This window comes from Brienomyrus brachyistius, unplaced genomic scaffold (assembly GCF_023856365.1).
Source record: "Brienomyrus brachyistius isolate T26 unplaced genomic scaffold, BBRACH_0.4 scaffold40, whole genome shotgun sequence".
NCBI classification, from domain to species: Eukaryota; Metazoa; Chordata; class Actinopteri; order Osteoglossiformes; family Mormyridae; genus Brienomyrus; species Brienomyrus brachyistius.
The window spans coordinates 2,524,600-2,548,666 of record NW_026042315.1 but is presented as its reverse complement, the minus strand read 5'-3'; the positions used below and the strand labels follow the sequence as shown (position 1 = coordinate 2,548,666).

The 24,067-nt window shown below is 46.1% G+C and overlaps 3 protein-coding genes across 4 annotated transcripts in view; 2 read left to right on the top strand and 1 right to left on the bottom strand.

Annotated features, from left to right (window-relative positions):
* The window catches only part of LOC125722597 (uncharacterized), a 426,618-nt gene that overhangs the window by 132,137 nt on the left and 270,414 nt on the right, over positions 1-24,067 (bottom strand). The window lies entirely within an intron of this gene.
* The window catches only part of LOC125722566 (cytohesin-2-like), a 227,538-nt gene that overhangs the window by 147,111 nt on the left and 56,360 nt on the right, over positions 1-24,067 (top strand). The window lies entirely within an intron of this gene.
* On the top strand, positions 19,553-22,743 carry LOC125722639 (uncharacterized). Its single transcript, XM_048998815.1, has 3 exons — positions 19,553-20,951; positions 21,369-22,520; positions 22,739-22,743. Exons 1-3 carry the CDS (start codon positions 20,891-20,893, stop codon positions 22,741-22,743), a joined length of 1,218 nt encoding a protein of 405 aa, XP_048854772.1. The 5' UTR covers positions 19,553-20,890.

Genomic DNA, 24,067 nt, shown 5'->3' with positions numbered 1-24,067 from the left:
CAAGTCCCTTCCACTTCTGCTTGTGGATGAGCTCCTGGATGTGGCTGGAATCAATGGCGGTGTCCACCGAACCCACTGGTCTCCAGTCCTTGAGGACGCTGGCTGCGCTTTGGAATGTTGCTTCTCCAGCCTTGGTTCCTGATCCAAGCGTCGACCCGGGACTCGGTGGGCTGCTGTCTGCCAAAGTGTGCTGTCAAGAACAAAGCAAATTGTTGTTAAGAAGACTATGTAGATAGGATTGCTTATCAGTAAAGTGCTTTAAAAATTAGTGCTACAAACAATACTCACAGAGGACATGCTGGACACGCATCCTCATCTTCAGCCAGCACTCAGAGCTGTCGCTGAAACTGGCCCGACCTGTGTCCCTACAGTCTTGTCTGGGATGTCGCCACCCAGGGTCACGGGGTGGATTCGAAGGAGCTGATGGAATGCTGCCTGGACATCCATCTGCTGGTTGGACGCCAGGGCAGCATCACGTGCGGCGCCATGGGCAGAACAGCTGGATCCTTCCTCTGCGGAGTCAGCGCTGGGATAAAAAAAAACACACAAAAAAGTTTTACGGTTATTGTTCAGTGGTGAGGGCTTTGGTTTTGTGTCGATCTTTGGTAAGTGTGTTGACAAACGGAAAACATGCCTACCTTGAGTCACCTGCCAGCTTCAGCAGCTTATTGGCCAGCACCACATTCCATGACTTTTATCCGGTAGTGCTTGTCAGCCGTCGCAGTGGAATGCGTGAGGTAATCGGCCACCAAGGACGACTTCTGGTCACTCAAGTCCTTGGTGGCCGTCTCAAAGATGCGCCGGGCCGTTTGGGTGGTGACTGGATCCAGCTTGTATCTAAAATACAAAACGAATAAGATTTATTAATACATCTCGCACAACACATGACAACATGTATCTAGAACAAATTATAGGGGAATGAATCATGATTAGCTCACTTTTGGTGCAGCCGGTTCAGGTCTCCTCCCAGGTCATCAGTCGTCGTCCCGGTTCTCTTGGAGCTCAGAAGCTGTAGCCCTTCCCATGTGAAGATGTCAAACTACTGTTGACAGAGGAAGAGATTTAATTTCTGCTTTTGAAATAAATGACAAATCTTTTCAAGCTTGATATGCTTACTGCCTCCTCCTCAGAGGACAATGCAAATGTGGCCACTTGCCGTGCCAACATCTTGTTCCTTCACCTCAATCACCGCATGGTCGGATTCGGTCTTGCTCCTGGACCTGCACAAGACAATGATGTCCCACTGATTTAATAAGCGAATTGGCAAAAAGGAAAAGTGAAGACAAAAAGAATACAATACTTGCGGTCATGTGCTCCATCATGCCTGGTCGCTGTAGATGCTTCAGAATGACCGTGACCTCCAGGTAGTAGAGGACAAGAGATGTTGGGTGGTACATTGGGCGGAGCTTAATTTGGTTCTGCTTCTGATGTCATAAGCGGGAGGGGGCGTATCCCTTATTCTGATTGGTCGAGGGGTTATGTCCATATATGGTATACATGCTTATGCCACGTGTTGCGCCATATGGTTTGGGAGGTAAGGGTTGCCGTTAAACTTTAATAGAATAAAAATACATTAGATGTGTTTTAATTATAGTTTTTAAGGAATAATGAAACGTATAGCAGGATTAATGCAAGCTAAGATGCACGTCTAGCAGGGGGGGTCCGTCTGGCCATAGCCACGTGTTAGTAGGCACAAGCGCCACAGTGTATTTTTTGAAAGAAAAGCAGGTGGGATTTAAACAAGTACAAACATGCCCAAAAGAATCAGAGCAAATGCTGAATTTAAACAAGCACAAGAGAGATATTATGTGGTACCTTGGGCGGAGCTTAATTTTGCTCCGCTTCTGACGTCATAAGCGGGAGGGGGGCGTATTCTTTATTCTGATTGGTCGATGGCTTATCTCTATACACCATACATGCTTATGCCACGTGTTGCCGATAGGGGGCCATTTGGTTTGGGATATTGCCGTTAAACTTGTAATGTATTTTTATTCTATTAATGTATTTTATTGTGTTTTTTTAAATTACGTTTTTAAAGAATAATAAAACATCGAGCAGGATGATGGCAAGTTAGCGCATACACGTTAAGCGGGGGGTCCGTCCACCTCGTAGCCGCGTGTTGGTAAGCGCCACGGCGTATTTTAAGAAGAAAGCACCAAAAGAAGAAAAACTTTAGTGTTATTTTAAAATAAAAGCAGGGTGATTTTAAACAAACATGCCCGAAAGAAGCAGAAGAACAAATTTAAACAAGCGCAAGCGAAGTCAATAAACATACCGCACGTCGTTTTAAAAGAAGAGAGCACACGTTACATTTAACCACCACGAAAGACTTTAGTGATATTTACCAGGTTGGAGAAAGCATGTAAGCGGCAAAATTTTAGAAATATGACGAAACGAACCCGGAGCTCCGTCACATGCGGCTTGTCTGTTTGAACAACGCAGGGCGGAATGGGCGATCGCTAGTCCGGCGCTTGGCGCATGCGCACCCACGCCAACGCCCCTTTCAAAATGGCGACGACAGCGGAGCGCCTGTTATTTCAAATAAAACCCCTATAACCGTAATGTTTTTAAGGAATGAAGCACTTTTCTACCAATGTGAATAACAAAGTAAAGCGCTCTGAGCATTTTCGACAACAATAATCAAAGAACGCGGTTAATTCTTGTTTAAACGAGCGCATGCGCATAGATCCACACAGCATTTCCTTTATTGAGCCAGCTCGTTGCGTCAAGCAACTGTCAAATGGTGAACAATTGTCAAATTGTTGCCGGTCTCATACAGACAGTGCCGACCATGAGTTTAACACCGGCGACGCTCCATAGCCGTGACTTAGTGCCGCTAAACCCAACATGGGCGCCCCGCAAACCGTGGAGGTAACGCAAGCATGGAGCTCTGTGCAGCATATTCTCGCATAAAGAATGTATCTGTGTAAAACTCGAGAGAAAGTTTGAACAAAGTGAGATTGACGGGGAATCATTAGACCAGCCCCCTTTGTGGCAATAGCAACCAATAAGATGAGAGAAGGATGTACTTAACCATGGTGAAAAGCGTATTAATACCCACCACGCCTGTGAGCCAGCACTCAGAAGATGAGACACACCTCCCCAGCGAGCAACGTCGTGCAAACAGACAACTTCGACTATCCCGACGTCTCCTGAAGTGACCACACAGCCGGATCCGTCCTGTCAGCTGCCTCTGATAGACGAGCATACTTTTGGACTGCTGCTGAACAACGCTGAAATCGACCCTCAGCGGTCACCATCCTGGTCTCCACCGATACAGCCAGTGACTTTTGGGCTGCGACTTGACAACTCACCAGAGCCTTTTGACCTTCAGCAGGCCGCATCATGGGGTCCATAAGGCGACCCCGTGCCTTTCATCGTCACCCCCTTCGAGCCCACCGTGGGCGCAATGGCCGGCATCGATGGTTGAGGCTGCGGAGGTGACCCCGCATGTATTCTTGGGAGCACCACGGTCCCCGTCACCGATGCTCGAGGAGCTCTGTCAGAGTTTTTCTGCGCTGTCATTGTCTGAAGATGTTGTGGATGGGAGCATCACTGACTCGGCTATGAAAATTATCAAAGGGGCTCTTGCCTGCATTCTGGATCATGTGATCGAGGAGGACTTGGAGGACTGTGTAGGTTGCTCTGTGATGCATCCTAGCCAGCTTCGGCACACGTGCCTGTACGATCCCGAGCCATTTTACTTCTTTCACAATTTTGAAAAGTTGGTCAAAAAGCTGTATAGACCATGGTTTAAACATATCATCACAAAAGCGGTGTCGGTGTTCAATCCCCACCCCTCCCCCATGAAAGTACAGGGTGCTGTTGAAGCCGTTATGTATGATCTTAAAGCTGAAATAAACATACGGGAGAAATTGCGCAAGTTGAAATGTGAAGTTGAAGGGGCAGATTACGAGGGGGCTATAGATGACGCATATAATGAATTCTGTATTTTGCACGCATACAAACCACCCCAGGCTGCTGTGTAAACGCTGAACTATGTGATCAAAATGTTTCTGACAATTTTTGCATGCATTCTAAATAAAGAGTTGCCTCAAAAACCACTGTGCCATTATTGCTAGAGGTACATGATGGATGACAAGCACTTGAAGCGTGTCTATTGTACACCATCAAACCCTGGGTCTTTTGGAGGCCCCGACAGATTATACTGATCTCTGATAGATGAAGAAGGTGTGTGTAATATAAATAAGAAAAGTTGCTACATGGCTATCTGGTGAAGATGCATACACATTACATAAACCGATCAGGTTTAACTTTAAAAGGAACAGAGTCTTTGTGACTAATATCGATTCTCAATGGCAAGCTGACTTGGGGGACATGTCGGCTTACGCGGAACAGAATGACGATTTTAAACACATGTTAACGTGTATAGACATTCTATCAAAATACGCATGGGTACAATGTCTTAAAAGCAAGATGGGGGCAGAGGTAAAGAAAGTGTTTGAAAACCATTCTCTCTGAAGGCAAGACCCCTAAAAAGCTACAAACCGATCGCGGGACAGAGATTTTTTATTTTTTTTAACGCGTCGTTTCATAAGCTTACCAAGAAACATGGAATAATACATTTCGCCACTGGTAACGATGTCAAGGCTTCTGTAGTGGAAAGGTTTAGCGACACATTCGTGTCTTTAATGTGTAGTTATTTTACAGCTTATAATTCAAGAAGGTATGTGGACATTGTACAAGATCTAGCGATCGCTTACAATAATACCCACCACAGTACCATTAAAATGAAGCCGGTTGAGGTTAATGCACAGAATGCGGCCCAAGTCTTCAACAACGTTTATGGTTTGATGCCGAGTACATCTAAAAAGCATCGTCATAAGTTTAAAAATGGTGATGTGGTCAGGGTGTCTAAAGCACGTGGAAAATTCACCAAAGGATACGAGCAAACTTTTACGGACGAGTATTTTGCCGTCGCCGAACATCTACCTAGAGCACCGCCGGTGTATAGGTTAAAAGATTATGACGGCGATATCATAGAGGGGACATTTTATGCCAAAGAGCTACAAAAGATCAGACTAGGCAAAGACAAAAACTTCAAAGTTGAGAAAATTGTTGCGGAAAAAACGCTGCGTGGTAAAAATGTTTGTAGTGAAATGGCAGGGATGTCCAGACAAATTTAACAGCTGGGTTGCTGCTAAACAAGTAGTTGACGTATAAGTGCGACGGCCCGTGTTTGTAGCGTTCAGTTCCATCAAAAACAGCCATGGAGGAAAGCGGCTTTTATGTCACGCTCCCAAGCAATGCGTCTATGGATGTTTTCCTGCACAATACCATATCGAGCTACACGACAAAACTAGCCAAGCCGATTGAACTGAATGGTAAATGGGAAGTAGGATTAGCCGAAATCCATTACCCACGTACATGGGATACACTGGTAGAAGAAGACACCTTGTTTTACGTGACAGGATGGATGTCGTTACTGTCGACCCTACAGTACAAGCTAAAGGCGGGATATTAGAGATATTGAAAAACTAATCAGTGAGACGAATGAGGTTCTAGGAATGTCAAAACTAAAATTTGACTATAGCGTGATAAACAAAGTGTATATGGTCGGACCACCGCACGTTGCCTTTAAAGCGAAAGGTAATCTTGCACGGATGCTGGGGTTTGTGCCTGATGTATTTCAGAAGATTGGCGATAGACCATCGGCACCATACCCTACCAACATAAGCGCCGGTTTTTACACGATTTACGTGTATTCAGACATTGTCGAGCATCAAAGAGTGGGTGACAGCTACGTGCCTCTTTTACGGGGTGTACATATAGCAGGGGAACACAACTCGATGGTCACAATGTCTTATGACAGGATTCATTACGTGTCGCTCTGCAAGAATCACATTGATAATATAGTCATTGAGTTAGTCTGATCAGAACAAGGCGATACCCTTCCGATACGGGAAAACGATAGTAAAACTGCATTTCAGGCCGGTTAAGCAGTACTACCCCCAATGTACAGCGCCGATGGCTTTTCAGATCCACATAGATATGTGGAATACTACAGAAACCAGGCGGGAAACGGGCTACCCGGATACAATGGGGCCCCCGTTATGTACGGCGGTGGTCTGGGGGGGCTTTTTCGAGGCCTCCTCAGAATGGCTGTGCCATTTCTTAAAAGGACTTTCAATATGGCGAAGCCGCATTTAAAATCGGCCGCCCAAAATACCGTTAAAGACGTAGTAACAGGAGCCATGACGGGTCAATTGACAGCACAGCCGCAAGAGGGCTCGGGGCTCATGGTGCTTGCTCGCGGCAAGTGGCATAGACCCCCTGGGGATCGAATTACCTCCGCTAAAAAACACAAAGCAATACCCAAGAGAGGCACAGTAGTCAAAAAGAAGCGCGAGAAGAAGGTGGCCAAAAAAGCACAGAGAAGAAGATACATTTTCTAAAACTATGGCCCTCATTCACAACATGTTGGAAGAGTGCATGAAATCAGAATTGGATATTTTTGCATTACCGTACACGCAAGCAAGCATTGATAAGAATATATACGTGGAAGTGCCACCACTCTCAGCCTTAACTGATAATGGCCCCCTGGAGTTTTTTATCGCCGGTAATGGGGAAGATTACCTAGATCTCAACAACATGCCACTGCATCTCCGGTGTCGGATCACAAGAGCTAACGGTGCAAACATTGACGCAGGTGCAAAAGTGGGGGTCATAAATTACCCGATCGCTTCGATTTTCTCACAAGTGGACGTATCCCTGGGTGACCGGCTAGTGAGCCGATCTAGCAACACTTACCTTTACAGAGCGATGATAGTGCCTGCTTAATTGTAACGTTGGTATGCTCTCCAGACAGTTTACCTGCGGCTTGTTTTTCAAAGACAGCAGTACAGGAATGAATGAGACAGACCCGCAAGGCCTTAACGCGGGGCTAGAGAAAAGAGCCGCATTTTCGGCAAGAAGCAGCGTTTTCGATTTGATGGGCCCAATACACTCTGACATATTTTTTCAGGAGCGGCTAATGCTAAATGGGGTCGACGTCAAAATTAAAATGGTCCGAAACAAAGGTGAGTTTTGCCTCATGAGCGGTGATGCAGCTGAGCAGTACTCGCTCAAAATAGTATCTGCATCCCTCTTTGTTAAAAAAGTTTCTGTATCGACGGCTGTCAAACTGGGGCACGCGAGCGCATTGCTGACAGCCAACACGAAATACCTGATCGAGAGAGTATGTATGAAAACTTTTAGCGTGGCCGCGGGTAGCCGTGTCTGCGCTCAAGAAAATTTGTTTCTAGGTCAGCTGCCTAAAACGATAGTCATCGGACTTGTAGATAACATGGGTTTTATGGGCGCGTACGATCGAAACCCCTTCAATTTTCAACACTACGACGCTGAATTTGTAGTGCTTTACGTAGATGGCCAGCAGTATCCCGCTAAACCCTTTCAGCCAGATTTTATCCGAGGAAACGTGGCCCGTGGATATTAGTTTGATTTTGGCTACGGGGAGACATTTGAAAAATGAGCCTTTTGCTGTTCACAGAAACGAGTACATAAGCGGCTACACTTTGTATGCCTTTACATCCTTCGTCGGGTGACAAGTTAATCAGCATCTCTCCATGGTTAAAAGCGGAAATATGCGCCTGGAGATGAGGTTCCGCCATCCGCTGGCCAGGACAGCGACACTGATAGTTTACGCATCATTATATTGTCGAATCGAGATTAACCAAAGGAGAAATGTATGGTATGTTTACTACTAGTCATGAACACCCCGGAGCTATCCAACATCCTTAGCAGAAACCGCTGGACTGCAAGACATTTTTATGGGGTGTGACGAGCTGGATGATGTAAAACTTGAAAAATTACCCGCAATCTTCATCGTCAACACACATCCGAGTTGGGCTCCCGGAGAGCACTGGCTGGCACTTTTCATCGGTACTGACAGCACCGCAGAGTTTTTCGACTCGTACGGAAATCCTCCGGATCACCCCAGCTTTCCGAGGGCCATAAGCGCTTTTATGACAAGGCACTGTGACCGTGTCGTTTGCAACGCGAAGCAGCTTCAAAGCGATCTCAGTAAAATTCTATCGTCTTATAGCAATGATTTAAAAAAGAACGATGCTATGGTTTCTCATTTTGTTTCTAAATTTAAATATATCAATCGTGTGAAAAATGTATTTACCAAAATGCAGACGGCGAGATGTTGTGAGGCTTTGAAAAAGATTGTGCATGACAAATAAAAAAACACAGACAAAATATCATGTTTTAGTGTTTTTAATTAAGTACAAAAGCATTTTAAAACACAAGCCAGTCGGGTCTTAAGAATTTCCGTGGGGTTTGCGGTGACCGACTATCTCGGGGTGTACCGTCACGCTGCTCCTCGGTGCGGGGCTTGTTCTTGATCGACTCTGAGGCGCCCAACATCTTGGTTAGGTATGAGGGTGCAAGGCATGTTGAGTCTAGCCAGGCCTTGTACAAATTCTCCCCATCCCACAGGCCTTCTCCCCTCGTTCACGTTATGCGGGTTGGTAATGTTTTTAAGCAAATCGAGCATGTGGGATCCAGTGGTAGTTGTACCATTGAAAACACACTCCCCGCGCGGATTCCACGCAGTGACGGCAGAGTTTTCAAGCATTTTACCCATCATATATTCAGCCTTTTTCTTGTTACGCGATGCAACATATTTAATGACATCTTCCATAATGGGGTCCCCAGCAACAGTGGCGCATGCCGCCCCTGCATTATCTATTACGGACTCTTCAGGAGGAAGTGCTAATGATACGGGTTCATTATCACCTTGCCTAGCCAGAGTCAAATATCTCTTTAGCACCTCTGTGTATAAGCGGACCTTTTCGTGGTCAGCAACATCCGTTCTTGATAAAATGTTGCGTATTGCAATGTCCAATTCGCTTTCGGCAGTCTGTCTTATCGTATCTTTGGGAGATGTGGCATTATGCAGTTTTTCAAGCTGTGCCTTTGTATCTGGTCCCTTTTTCCTAGCGTGTTCCATTTACTTAGCTCCGTTGAAAAAGACTGGTGAAACGGTATGGCGACACTTAGCAGGGGTAGAATGAACCCCCGACCGGTCTGTATAATAGCCGCCTTTTTTTTAAACGATGCCCGTTTGTTCGCCAATAGTTTAATGCCGCTCTTTTGCTTTTTTAGTTGTACAATCTGGGCTTTGGTTAACGGGATCTTGCCGCACAGCACGTTCAAAGCTATTTCACAAAGAGTGTTCAGCAAACCCGGCGATGCTGTCTTTTTAAAATTTTCTTTCTCTGTCTGGCGTTACTGTCAAATAAAGCTTTCAGGTCACTCCAATTTCTTTTTATACGAGCCGACATTATTATTTTTTCTTGAGCACATAAGCAGCCGGCCACTCGGGTGGAAGCATTCCTGTTCTGAGCCTACAGTCCTTGGGTGTCACGGCTTTTAAATCCACCAACAGATATCCGTAAGGGACTTTTGTAGCGTCTTCGAAAGCTTCGAGAAAAAAATTTGAATGCCGCGGGTACATCTGCCTTGCCAATACACTCGTCTGTAATTTTTCTCGGGGGTTTTTAAATAATACAATATAATTAGCGTTGAGATTGATGGTCCGGCTCTTCTTACCTTGGAAGCAAAGATTCTGCACCAGATATATGACGCTTAGATTTCTGTGATGCGTGTACTTGGTAAAAGCTTTTTCCACCTCGCCGCTATCGCTGGCTTTTTCCATAAGGTCGTCAATGATGATCAAATTAATTTTATTTGTTGGCAAAAGTTCATCACACAGAGACTCTGGGATTCCTTCCACAAATTTCATATTTTTTATTTCGCACAACAAATCATCATACAATGGTTGCCAGCAAGAATAGCACCATACAACGTTTTCAGGCACTCTGGACAATGTACAATCCACATTCTCCAACAGTCTTTTAATGAAATGCGACTTGCTACAGTTGCTCGGTCCCAATATAATGCACGAGAATGGGTGCTGAAGTCTATTGTCGAACCCGTCACTAGAAACCGTCAGGCAGTAGCTGCCGCTTAGTGTACACGACCTTGAAACACTTATTGACTGTCTTAGTTTTCAAAAGGAACCCCCTTTCATCCCTTAAGATTTGCTGCGTAGATGTCCTGATCTCTCGAGGGGGGTCACGTGGGTTACTCACAAAATCGTGAACTAACTCTGTGAGGGATGCGATGTTGACAACTTTTGAATTGGTGGTGTGCAGCGTTATTCCCTTAACTTTCAAGCTCGTTTTTACTTTTTGCAGTTCTGTACCCATAAGTTTTGGGGCCCCCTGAAACAAATTCCACAATGTGATCATCTGGGTCCAACTCGCTTGTCAGCTCACCGAGAAAGTCACCCAAAGGTGGCATCCAGTCACCTGGCTTGCTGACAAAAATGACAGTGTTACGATCCTCAGTCTAGGGTTGAGGACCGTCAGAAAGGTAAAGGGAAAGGAGAGGGGAAAACGAGACAACCAGGGTATGGGAGAAGGGAACACGGGAAACACAGGGATCTTTTTTTGTATTTTTTATTTTTTTTTTATATTTATTCACAGACTTTCACAAACGGGGCGGCATGGTGGTGCAGTGGTTAGCACTGTTGCCTCACATCCTGGGTTGTTCCCTGCCTCGTTCCCATTGATTCCGGGATAGGCTCCGGACCCCCCGCGACCCAGTAGGATAAGCGGTTTAGAAAATGGATGGATGGATGGATGGACTTTCACAAACAATAGGGCAACAGGCTTCGGGAGTGACACAGCCAAAACAATAAACAAAACAGCACTACTGAACCCATCCACAACTAAACTAATTCTCCACAAAACGAAAAAGATGAGAAAAGAAATGACACAGACTAAGCCTAACTCCCTAACCAAAACACAGAATAAGCCACACGTACGCAAAACAAAATAGCAGCCACTCCCTACGTACTTAACAGAAATGAACATACAGAACACACCAAAGCTGAAACACAGTAACCAAAGGGGCGAGGCAAAGAGAGTAGTCAGGAGGAAGGCAAGAGATCACAAACCAGAAAGCAGTCAAAACCAAAGGCAAAGGTACAGAGGGATAAGGCAAGAGACGAAAACCAGGAAACCAAAACTGTCATGCACGAGTAATCCAAAGAATGCAAGCAAACCAACAACACAAAACCAACTGTGAGCAGAGCTGCCGCTACTCTCCCGCCACGGCCTTTTAAATCATAAATGCGGAAGCAGCGTCGAAGGTTCGGGGCGTGGCCAGTTGAAGGCAGCTGGACAACAAACAGGATCTGCAGGAAAATCCCTCCCCCTGAACCTTACGGCACGTAACAGTCTGTATCATGGTACAGCGTGCGCAATTTTGTAGCCCTTTTCAACAGCCTTGTTGATTTCGATACTGCACCACGTAACCGCTCAGAGCTCTCTGCTCATCTGAATGATTACAGATCCCCTGCGTCTCAGTTTCACAGCATGTTCTGCAAAGTGTGAACATGAGTTTACCACCGGCCCTGTAAGGCAGAACCGATAGGTAAAGACCTCTCGGTGGGTAAACCTTGGCTTTGATCAATCCAAAATAGTTTTCCACACTGTGAAAAACGCGGTAAATGACTACGGGGTGTACTACCGGGTACTCCTTAAACTTGTTGACAGAGGGGTAAAGGCTCGTGAAGTCGTAGTAATCTATACGCTCGTCGCCCTCTGCTTTGTAGTGCAATTGCAAGGCGTTAGTTCTGCCGCCAAACAGAGCGTCCCGAGGATCGATGCGCTCTGCAAAGTCAAATTCCCTCAAGAACTCCTGTACATTTGCACTTTCAGCCTTCAGTTTGTCCCACTGGTGTTCCCAAATAGCATGTACATTGAGGTTGTACGTGTGTTTAAGGGCAAATATCTTATCCTGAAACTGCTGATGCATGTCCCCAAAACGCAGTTTTGTTACGGGGTTAAGTGCGTTTGAATCAAAGCATTCTGGGCACCCGTGAAAAAAACACCCCGCAAATTCATACGCCGTACGAACTCCGTCGATTTCGGCAGAGCCGTCGAGGTAGTAGGGACCCATTTTCACCTCCCCTCTACAGAGCGCGTGCTGAATCTCTAGTTTTTCGCTATGTGCTATGTATTCCAGCCACTGAATAGATGGCGTGGAGTATGCCTTTTGTCGCTTGATGTAATTATCTGGAGTGGTTAGCGCGACTGTATTTTCAGGCAAAAAACTCATGCAAAATTGTTTCATGCACACAGAGGCTATGGTGACACATTGAAAAGGGTCTAGATTACAGCTGTTTATAATCTCACCCCTGAACCTGAGACAGCCCTCTCTCAAGATGACAACATCATTTTTACAGTACTCTGCCATTTCTTTTCTAAAGTCAAACACCTCGCTCCCAACAGTACCGTACCACTCCATAAACTCTCTCTTTTCCTTCTCCATCATGGTTTGCACCCCGTATGCCTCTGGTGGCGGGTAGGGACCGACGTAATTTTGATTTTCTACGGTGTTCCAAAAATGTGGGAAATAGCCTTTCTTTTCGCTCTCAAAACCCAAAGCGGCGGGGAATGCGCTCAGCTTCATGGGCAGAAAGCAGAGGGAGTCAATGTATCTTTGGCTAAAGTCCTCGTCTGACACACAGAGCAGTTTGCTGCCCTGTGTGATAATGTGGGGTGTGATGCCATTTTCAACTAAATATTTCATGAGCAGGTAACTATCATAGCCTTTAGAGTTGTGCGCTATAAATGTGTATCCCTTGTATTTACGGTTGCGGTACTTTTTGAAAAATTCCGCCACACGACCATCCCCCTTAGCGGTCCAACAATTGCCCTCAAAGTCAATGCAGCAGATGTAATTAGCAATGTGCGTTCCCTCATCTTGTCTACATTCAAAGTCGTAAAATACATAGCGGTCTGTCAAGGCCTCAGTCTTTACTGGCTCGATAAAACACTGATGCTCACAATCAGGTGTCAAGTCCTCTTTACAAAAAGCGCATCTGGTATTTGGTTTACATTTATGACCCTTTCGATTATTTTTAGTGACGGGGGTACCGTCGGTTACACTTGTCACAATACTTGACAGTGTCGCATGAGCTGCGTACACTGCCCCCGCCTAGTTGCTGTTTTGACATTTTATGCTGCTCGAAGCAATACCGCGAACGACAAAGACCCACAATCCTCACAATGTATGTACTGTCTGCGGTGCTTATGGCATTCGGGACTGAGACATACATTGCAGTAATACTCACATTTGTGATCTGATTTAACACTGAATGAGGCATAACAGTAATCACAGACGTATGATTCCCCAAAAAACGCACTCAAGCTTTTTATACCGAAATAATGCTGATCTTGAAGGTAGAGAAAGATTGTTTTATTACGAGGTTCGGGGTTCGTCTGAAATTTCTTAAAAATGTCAGACTTGTCACAGCGGTACCACACCACGATTTTGACCCCTAACATTCGCTCAAACTCTGCTATGCTTGAGAATGAGACCATGTCGGCATCAGTTAGACCGACTGATTCCTGCAAACGTTTAGCTTCTATCTCAGCAATCTCATGGGACATGTCAGGGTTTAAGAGGCGGACTACACAGTAAGCAAAGCACAGATTATTGCCAGAGTTTTCAGAAACAATAAGACACCTGAGCTTCTTTTGCAAAATGTCCGACTTTAACAGCTTTGTTAATTTCTGTCGATTGCCTGCCCCACCATTTCGATTATGAATAATCTGCACAACCAGCTCCAGCGTTTCATCGCTAAAAACCTCGGTATTACTCTGTGTAAGGTCGTCAACCATCGATAGCAGATCATTTAGATCGATCTCGCCTCGAACATGCATGGCTGTGTTATAATTCACTGAATCACCCTGCAGTTCCACCTGTATGATATCCCCAGGCCCCGCTAAAGCGTTCACTCTGTCCACGAAATTTTGGAATGTCTGTATAACAGCCCTGTAGACATCTATGTCATCATGCTCAATCCCCTCAAAATGAAAGCGTTGCCTTATTTCGGTGTTGTTAAACTGTGGTCTACGTATTACATTAACAACCCCATCAGCGGCACCCCCACCATGTTGTTGTTCCACATTATCAACGTCCATAATTTCAGGGTCCACCGCCGCTCCATCTTCATCATCATTTAAATCATTTAAGAAGTTTTGTAAAATGGGGTCAAATTCACCCGGTTGCTCACCATTCAGTTCAGCAATCATCTGATGCAGTTCAGCGTACATGGCCGATCCGTCATCAGCGTCAAGCATTTGCACATCGGTGTCCGGTCCGCTGTCATCCGCGTGGTCGTCAGCCATTTCCACATTCATAGACACATGAGCATTCGGTAACCACCCGTCTACATTGTCTATAGCGTCACCCATATTAACATAGTCCATAGCCTCAACAGCTTCATGAGCACCATTCTCATTTAAAACATTTATTAAGGCAAGCATGTAGGGGTTAATTTCAGCCGGTGGTCCGTCATTCAGTTCATCAATCAGCCGAAGCAGATCGGGGTTCAGCGGCGTTTCACCATCGTCGTCATCATTTATATGCATGCTTCTACCCCCGTCAAAACTCCAATGCCGCCAGTTTTCTGCCATGTCTGTGCTTATTCTTTATATCTGATCAGACAAATCCGCCAAAAAATCACACATTTGATCCTGAAAAAGGAAAAAAGCTACCTTGAGCCCCTTCAGCCTCTCGGCCCGGGATACAGCGCCGTCCAGGGCGCTCGCAACCGGCCACTGCCAAGGTGTTAATTGGTCAATATCCCAATCTTGCGTCCTCTGCAGGGGTCCCGATAAGGCCCGGGATGTGGTCGCTGGATCACCGCTTGCTGGGCCCCCTTGGTCCGGTGTCACGACCCCTGTAGTAGGAGTACCCGGCGGCGTAGATTCCAACTGTTCTTCAGGTTCGCTCTGTGCGCCGTCGGTTGAGGTTTCGGCCGTCGCTAGACCCGCTTCAATTTTTTCAGCCTCAGCGATCAACAATTCATCATCGGCAGTGTCTTGGGGGGAGAAGGACAAAATCAGTCTTTAAGCATTTCATACAGAAAAATCCACGATGCAGGTATTGTTCCACGTACCGTTAAAACTATCCGTTCTTTTCCGCTTATGTTGTCCGTGGACATTCCCTTCCCGATTATCTCTGAAAATAACCGTCGGCGTGCTTAACAGGTCGGCGTCCTTATCTGCGACAGTGAACATAAACTTTCAGTCTTTCCACAATTTTAAAAACAGTAAATCCATTGATTTGCTTATCATTGATATTAACTTACCGCTATTCCAATCCTCTACTTCACGGGGCTTACTCGGGCTTGACACCGTGGAAAATTCTTGGTCAAAAGTAATCGCAAATGTTTTCACAATAGTGACAATTCAAACAATTTTAAAGTATGGACGAAAGAAATTTAACATACCTCCAGTTTGTCATTTCCATCTTTGTCGTAGTGAGCTGATCATCGATAGCGTTTCAAGTTCTTCTGTATTTTTGGTCGACAACGTCGCCCTTAATATAGGGGAAACTTTTTTTTTTTTTTTTTTTTTTTGGGGGGAGGGGTTGGGGCTGGACCGCCCCCTTCCTCGCTGTGGGGGCCACATGCTGTGGACACAGGGTGGCGCTAGCGACCCGTCTTTACCGCCGTTCGAGTTATTACCAGTTTTAAAATGCGCTTTTGCACCCCTATTAAATAATCGCGTACGTCTACTTTAGCCACATTGAAATAATTTTATTCATTAATTTATTACGGGGTAGTTTGTCGAGTGCTTTAGTCCTCAACTTATTTATTTTTATACTTAAATATTATAATTTGTGGTAATGATCGGTTTTTACACCTTGTTTAGTGTTGCGGCTGTTTGTCGAGTGCTTTAGTCCTTAAACTTTTATATATTTTATACGTAAGCATGTGTAATTAATGGTTTTTTATTCTTTGTTTAACACATTAGTGATACGGCTGTTTGTGGAACCAGTCGGATACCCTGTTGTTTAATTCCACCTCATTGCATAAATGGCATATCACACCCATACAAATTTAAAATAACGCTATAACGAAAGAATTTGTTGCTGCCTAAATTTCAGCCGTTCCTACACAACATCCTGCTGTTCTGATGAGCTAACCCCTGCCTAACGGCATTGCCAAGTATTGCCTGTCGACCCGAAAAAAAAGGTAGTTGCATTGCAAAGGTAGATGCATGAATTCTTGGTCCAGCGACAATTGTTCGCCATTTGACAGTTGCTTGACGCAAGGAGCTGGCTCAATAAAGGAAATGCTGTGTGGATCTACGCGCATGCGCTCGCTTAAACAAGAATTAACCGCGTTATACTTTGATTATTGCTGTCGAAAATGCACAGACCGCTTTACTTTATTATTCACATTGGCAGAAAAGTGCTTCATTCCTTAAAAACATTACGGTTATAGGGGTTTTATTTGCTAAAACAGGCGCTCCGCCGGCGTCGCCATTTTGAAAGGGAGGCGGCGTGGGTGCGCATGCGCCAAACGCCGGACTAGCGATCGGCCATTCCGCCCCGCGTTGTTCAAACAGAGTAGTCGCATGTGTCGGAGCTCCGGTATCGTTTCGTCCTATTTCTTCTAAAAGTTTGCCGCTTACATGCTTTCTCCAACCTGGTAAATATAACTAAAGTCTTTTGTGTTGGTTAAATGTAATGAGCGATCGCTTCTTTTAAAACGCCGGCTGTATGTTTATTGGTTTCGCTTGCGCTTGTTTAAATTTGCTCTTCTGCTGCTACTTTCGGGCATGTCTGCTTAAAATAACCCTGCTTTTTCTTTTAAAATAACCCTAAAGTTTTCCTTCTTTAAAACATTTTGGTGCTTTCTTCTTTTAAAATACGCCGCGGCGCTTACTAACAACACAGGGCCAGACGGACGCCCCCGCTGAACGTGTATGCGCTAGCTTGCCATTATCCTGCTCTATGTTTTATTATTCCTTAAAAACGTAATCAAAAAAGCACATTAATAAAATACATGTAATGTATTTTTATTCTATTAAAGCTTAATCTCCCAAACCCCCCTATCGGCAACACGTGGCATAAGCATGTATTAATACCATATATGGGCATAAACTCTCGACCAATCAAAATCAAGGATACGCCACTTCCTCTTATGACGTCAGAAGCGGAGAATTAAGCTCCGCCCAATGTACCACATAACAATATATTGTATCCCAATGCATCAGTGAAACCAAGCCAACCACAATGGAAGCGCATCAGCCACCTCCCGCCTCTGCTGCTCCTTCCTTTACTGCTTCTGAAACTGCATGTCCCACCCCCCCTCCCCCAGTCGCCAACCTCCACTCCTCACTTTCTTTATGTTCCTCTGACCCTGGCTCCTCAGTGGCACCACCACCCCACCCCCACCCAAAGAAAGCAGAAAAAGGACACAGGGAAGTGTCCTCACTGCGGCCAAATCCTTAATAGAAGGAACCTACGGATGCATCTGCGAAGACGTCACACTCCCATCCAAATGGACATTACAGCACAGAACCACCTCCGCACTCAGTGTATCGATCACACAAATGGAGTGTTTGCAGTGGCAAAGTTTTTTATAACACCCAGCACACCAGTACATGTCATTAAAAGGACATGGGGTCCTGACCAAAAAACAATGTGTGAGATGGATATCTACAGAAGTAATGCAGAGTTTGCAGAGAGATCGAACCTTCGTCCATTTGAGTGCCACCACATTCAGTCCCTCTCGTACTGTCCTCCGGCCAAAATGGACTCTCCATCACTTACAGAGGATGTTTTGCAGGTCATGGTACAAGACAAGCGGCTTGGGGAAGACAAAAAGGAAAGGTGTTTGGTCAGAGAGAAGCAGATGAGCCCCTCTGTCCTGTCTGGTGACTGTGTGTGGATCCCCCTACAAAAGCACATTTCTGTATATGAGTCAACTATCTCCTATTACTGTGCCTTTGTTTCCTCATCTGCACACAGACTACACACGACTGAACCACATTTCTTAGGATATCCGAAGATGGCGGCGCGTGCACATGCAGCGGCTCAGCACTCCGTAAAGCGCTTCCCGTTCTTAGGCATTTTATGGTGTTTGTGGAGACGTGGCTCGGTTCGACAATCCCGGAGGAGGCTATCCAGCTACCCGGACGCACTATACACGCGCCAACAGGGCGATCGACTCCGGTAAGAGCAGAGGAGGTGGACTGTGTGTGTACACAAATAACAGCTGGTGCACAGACGCTAAAATCACTGACACTCATTGCTCCCTGGACTTGGAGTATTGGATTGTAAAGTGTTGCCCCTTTTACCTACCAAGGGAATACTCGGTTGTTATGATCGCTGCTGTTAATACCCCCCCTCAAGCTAACACTGCTATAGCTCTGTGCTACTTGCTAACTCCTATTAGAAAGCAACAGAGTGCCCATCCGCCAGGGGTGTGTATAATAGCAGGTGATTTTAACCAAAGCGAATCTGAAGACTGTGCTCCCAAAATTGTACCAGCATGTTCAGTGTCCTACAAGAGGAGCTGACACTGCAGACCATGTGTACAGTAATATCAAGCAGGGTTTTACAGTATCAGCTTTCCCTCATTTGGGCCAGTCTGACCACATCTCCCTGTATGTAACTCCAGCATATAGACCACTCATTAACATGGTGAAACCAGCTCCTAGAGTAAGACGAGGGTGGCCAGAGGGAGCATCTGAACAGCTGCAGGATTGTTTTGACCACACTGACTGGTCCATATTCGAAGATGCTAACATCGACACCTACACCTCCACTGATCTTTACTATATAAAATACTGCATGGACATTGTCACCAGCACAAAACAAATTTGTATCTTTCCCAGCAACAAGCCATGGATGACCAAAGATGTTTGTCTTCTGCTAAAGAGGCGTAACATGGCCTTTAGGTCGGGTGACGCACAACAATACAGCATTGCCAGGTCGGAGCTGAGGAGGGACGTCAGAGACGCAAAGGCGACCTATAGAAGGCGGATTGAGAGCCACTTCGGCAGCTCCGATCCCAGACGTGGATGGCAAGGGATACGGCACATCACAGACCAAAACAGCAGTATCAACTTATCTACCGGCAACAGTGTTCCTTTGGCCGAAGAGCTCGATCACTTCTTCGGCCGCCATGAGAGGGTGGCTACAGAGACTGTTACGGCCCCAGCAGCAGCCATCAACAGGCAGGAGCTCATCCTGCAGAGTACTGATGTAGAACGGACACTTCGCAGTGTCAACATACGGAAAGCAGCTGGTCCTGATGGCGTCCCAGGGCGGGTGCTAAGAGACTGTGCCTGGGAGCTGGCTGGGGTTTTCACAAACATCTTTAATACATCTCTGTCACTGTGCTCTGTTCCTGCCTGTTTAAAAACCTCTACAATAGTGCCATTATCAAAACAGACCATAATAACAAACCTCAATGACTACAGGCCAGTGGCATTAACACCTATTATTATGAAGTGCCTGGAAAGACTGGTTCTGAAACATATAAAGGCTGCTCTCCCACCAACACTGGACCCTCATCAATACGCATACAGTACCAATAGATTAACAGACGACACCATTTCTACTGCTCTTCATACTGTTATGGTCCACCTGGAACAACCAGGGACATATGCAAGAGAGAGAGAGGAAGGATACCGCTTTTGTCAAAATGACAGGTCGGGTCAAAGGTCACGTTCAAAAGTTCAGTGGGCGGAGCTTATGTTGTAGTGGGTTGAGCTTGGTTGTGTAACTGACGCAATAGCATATGGATTTAATTATTTATTTAAATATTTTTTTTTGTCTTCTTCCCCGGGGGGTTGGTTGTGTAACTGCTGCAATGGTATTTGTATTTAATTATTTATTTATTATTTTAAATGATTGTGGCTTAGGGGGCCTGGGTTGGTTGTGTTAGTGCTGCAATGGTATTTGGATTTATTTATTTATTATTTTAAATGCTTATTTTAAATGTTTATTATTTTAAAATGATATTGAGGAGAGTGCTTATGAGTGTGTATTATTTTAAAAATGATATTGATGAGAGTGCTTATGAGCGTGTGTTATTTGAATAAGTTATTATTATTATTATTTTGTGGTGCGCGGGCGGGAGTGAGCGTGGCTGGGTTACCTGATGGAGCGCGAGCGTACGGTGTGCGGTAGCGTGGTAAGGTCCCCGGGCTTCGGAGAATCAGCAAAGGACTTATTCACATACTGGTGCGGTAGCGCGGAAAGGTCCGCACGGCTTTGGATAATCCTCGGAGAGAGCGATGCGGGAGAGCTGAGAGGCGTGCTGCTGCGCGAGTCTGAGAGAAACTGTGAGAGACTGTGGGATAAAATGGTAAAGTTGGAGCAAAGAATGAGAGGAGGAGGTGCAGGGTCTATCGTCCAATAAAAACGCTCGGCGCTAGTTTTGACCGTGTGTTTTTTCCTCACGCGAGCGTTTGTATCACATCGGCGTATGGCGCCAATTTGTAAAGGTCATAAGTCGAGACATACATCGAGTCTGTCAATTTGTCCGCCAGTAAATTCTGCAGGGCCGTGCCACCTGGCCATCGAGGCGCCCCCCCTACCCGGCCACGCGGGCCATACATCGAGTCTGACACTTTTGCCCTCCAGTAAATTCTGTTTAAAGTTTTGTTTTCACATACGTCCCAAATTACAGATAATTTTCTTACACAGGCACGAGTAGCATCATCAAGGCCGTACCACCTGGTCATACATCAAGTCTGACAATTTCCCCGCCAGTAAATTCTGTTTATAGTTTTGTTTGTCATACATGACCGTGCAGATATGGGGTGACAGAGACAATTAAATTGTATTACGTCGAGCGGGGGGCCTTTTCCTCCTCCTAGAGGCACAACGCCTTACCAAAGTTTGTACCAGCCAAAGAACCACAAGTTTCATCGAGACCTTACCCGGTAAGTATATTATTTCTTTTATTCCTGTTATAAAAATGCTATTCAATTAAAAAATAACATTCTAATAATAGGTATTCTCTCTTTTTTTTTCTATGTACGAGAGAGAGAGACTACGCCGACCGGTCAAGAGAAAATCTGCGAGAGAATCAACAGGTATGGACGGAGCAACACCCCCAGCGGCTATACCCGAAGCCTTATTAAATGAAATAGCCATTATCAACAATGCTAATAATGAAAATGATGCGGATTACTCTGCTCAACACGACTCGCCACCAGCGGCGTCTGCTGAAACACTGGCCCAGGACCCCTGTTTTCTCCCATCCTTAGAGACATTAACAAGCATGTTAAATGAAAGGGGTTCTGAAGCAGAAGCGGGGCTACCCCCCACTGACGAGGTCGCATACGGAGCAACACCCCCAGCGGCTATACCCGAAGCCTTATTAAATGAAATAGCCATTATCAACAATGCTAATAATGAAAATGATGCGGATTACTCTGCTCAACACGACTCGCCACCAGCGGCGTCTGCTGAAACACTGGCCCAGGACCCCTGTTTTCTCCCATCCTTAGAGACATTAACAAGCATGTTAAATGAAAGGGGTTCTGAAGCAGAAGCGGGGCTACCCCCCACCGACGAGGTCGCATGGTCCCCCGCGGATTCTGAATTGTGGGAGGCCTTGTCAGACGTGGAATTTCTTCTCGATGCTGAGGAGATTGAAAATGAATTTGGGCTGGGACAATTTGAAAATGTTCAACAGGAAGGTGGCGGTGCCGTCGGTGACGTGGATCCCCAGCCTGACGGGGTCCTTCATCGCCGCAGATTCAATAACGTACAGATTAGGCGGATTCTAAATATCCCGCGACCTAGAAACGAAGGCAATTTCCGCGAGTACTATGAAAATGTAATCGAGGGGTTTCAAAATATTGTGAATGAGGCGATTCCTTACGCCGTATGGGGAGCCTATATACAGGTCACCCTGCGCGCTGACTTTTTAAACGACGAGCTGTCGCAAATTGTACGGTATGGGGTGGGGGAGCTGACAGACTTGCAGCAGCTGCTGGATCGCCTGGTACAGTCTAATCAAGAGATTTTAAACGATTCCAACCTAGAAGTAATCGTAGACGTAATAAATATCCCACGCGGCGGCGGCGGGAACAAACGTAAACTACAGACCATGTTAGCTTCAGAAATAATTTCTAAAAAAGCCAGACACATGTTTATCATTAATAACAACACCAACGCGTGTTTCGCCATAAACTTGGCGCATCTGCTGCACGAAAACTTGGCTGACGCCGAGGCTGAAAAGCTCGGCCTGGAGTTACAGGAGAAAGCGGGATTCAGCCCCGACCACACAGTCGCTTTGAATGACATTATCAATTTCGAGAAAATCATTGATTGCAAAGCAGTGGTGTATTATCAACAACCTTATTCAAACAATCTCCAAATTTACCAGACACCCACGCCTACCGACGGTAGACGGCTGGTGTATTTCTTTTTACACAATCAGCATTTTTACGGCATTAAAAACGTAAAGGGGTTCTTAGGGGTGGGGTATGTTTGCACGAGCTGTTTCAAAGGGTTCGACTCGCCTCACAGTCATCGGTGCGAAAAGTTCTGCAACGTCTGTCAGACTAATTGCAAAGAAGGTGAAAGCACACCAATGATACTGTGTGAGCGCTGTAATTTCAGATGTTTAAATGACACCTGCTTTGAGCGCCACCGTACGCCGAGAGTCTGCCCAGTTAGGGGGGAGCTCGCTAGCCCCTGTGACAAGTTCAGAAAATGCAAAGCCTGCGGGCTCAGATACTACCAAAGTCCCGAGAACCCAAAACCGCACTCGTGTAAAGCAGTAAAATGTAATATCTGCGACGCTAAACTCCACACGGCCGTGTCAGACATATCCACCCCACATCTCTGCTATCTAAATCCTCCCGAGAAGCCTAACATAGGGGAACGGGCCGAAAGGGGTGAGGGGCGTAAAAAGCCCCCCGAATATGTGTTTTTTGACTTTGAAACATCTCAGAGGTCGGGTACCCATATCCCGGTTTACGTGTGCGCCATCTCCGATCAGAACGAGACAATGACCGCCGAGGGGCCCAACTGCGCGCTACAGTTTCTCAGACATTTCAGGGCGCCCTGTTATAGAGGCGTCTGTTTCATTAGTCACTACGGTAAGGCATTCGATAATTACATCATACTGAACGCGATGGTGAAGGAAGGCGTGGAACCGCGTGTGGTATCGCAGGGGAATAAAATCATCCTCATCCTGGACAGCGTGTTTGAGCAAAGGTACATCGACAGTCACTCCTTTCTAAGCATGCCGTTGAGAAAAATCCCCGATGCGATGGGATGCTCGACTCAGATGCGAAAAGGCTATTTTCCGCATCATTTCACAGACGTGGAAAACTTTAATTACTTGGGGCCCTACCCCCCTCCCGATCAATTTGGGCCCGATCAAATGTCCGGCAAAGAACGCGACAAGTTTTATCAATGGTACGACAGTGTAAAGCACCAGACCTTTAATTTTCACAAAGAGATGATCGCTTACTGTAAGAACGATGTGGAGATTCTGAGAGAGGGCTGCTTGCGCTTCCTGCGCGAGTTTAAAACGCTCACGGGTTGCGATCCCTTCTCCGCGGCCACCATCGCTTCGGCCGCGTTGCTAGTTTACAGGACAAATTTCCTGCCCAGAGATACGATCGCGATCCCGGATGTATGGGATTACAGGAGGCAATACAAAAGTTATTCGAGCGTGTCCATCCAGTGGCTGGAATTCATCGGGCGCGCGCGCGGCATCGAAATTCGACACGCGCTGCGCGGGGGTGAAGTGAGTGTGGGGCGCTTTCACCTAGACGGATACGCCGAGATTGAGGGGGAGAAATGGGCTTTCGAGTTTCTAGGCTGTCAGTTTCACGGCTGTCCTACCTGCAACAACGAACACGATATCTGCCCCCTGACCCGCGAGAGCTTCGGTGCCCTGTACGTTAAAACAAGGGAAAAACTCGAGTCGTTGCGGCAAGAGTTTAATATGAACGTGGAATCCATCTGGGAACACGAATGGGCTCACGCTAAAACTCACGACCCACAGGTACAGCGTTTCCTGTCAGACTTTGAGCCCCCTGAGCCCCTAAGGCCGCGAGAAGCGCTGTTTGGGGGTCGGACGTCGGCGATTCGCCTGCGTTACGACGTCACGGGGCAAGAGCGCGTCCGCTACGTGGATTTCACGTCGCTGTACCCGTACACTCTGGCTAAATGTGAATTCCCCGTG

What these genes read in the sequence shown, in the direction of transcription:
- LOC125722639 (XM_048998815.1), top strand. Translation starts at nt 20,891, where the DNA reads ATGTACGAGAGAGAGAGACTACGCCGACCGGTCAAGAGAAAATCTGCG. An exon ending in ATCTGCGAGAGAATCAACAG is followed by an intron (nt 20,952 to 21,368) that starts GTATGGACGGAG and finishes TCCCATCCTTAG; the next exon opens with AGACATTAACAAGCATGTTA.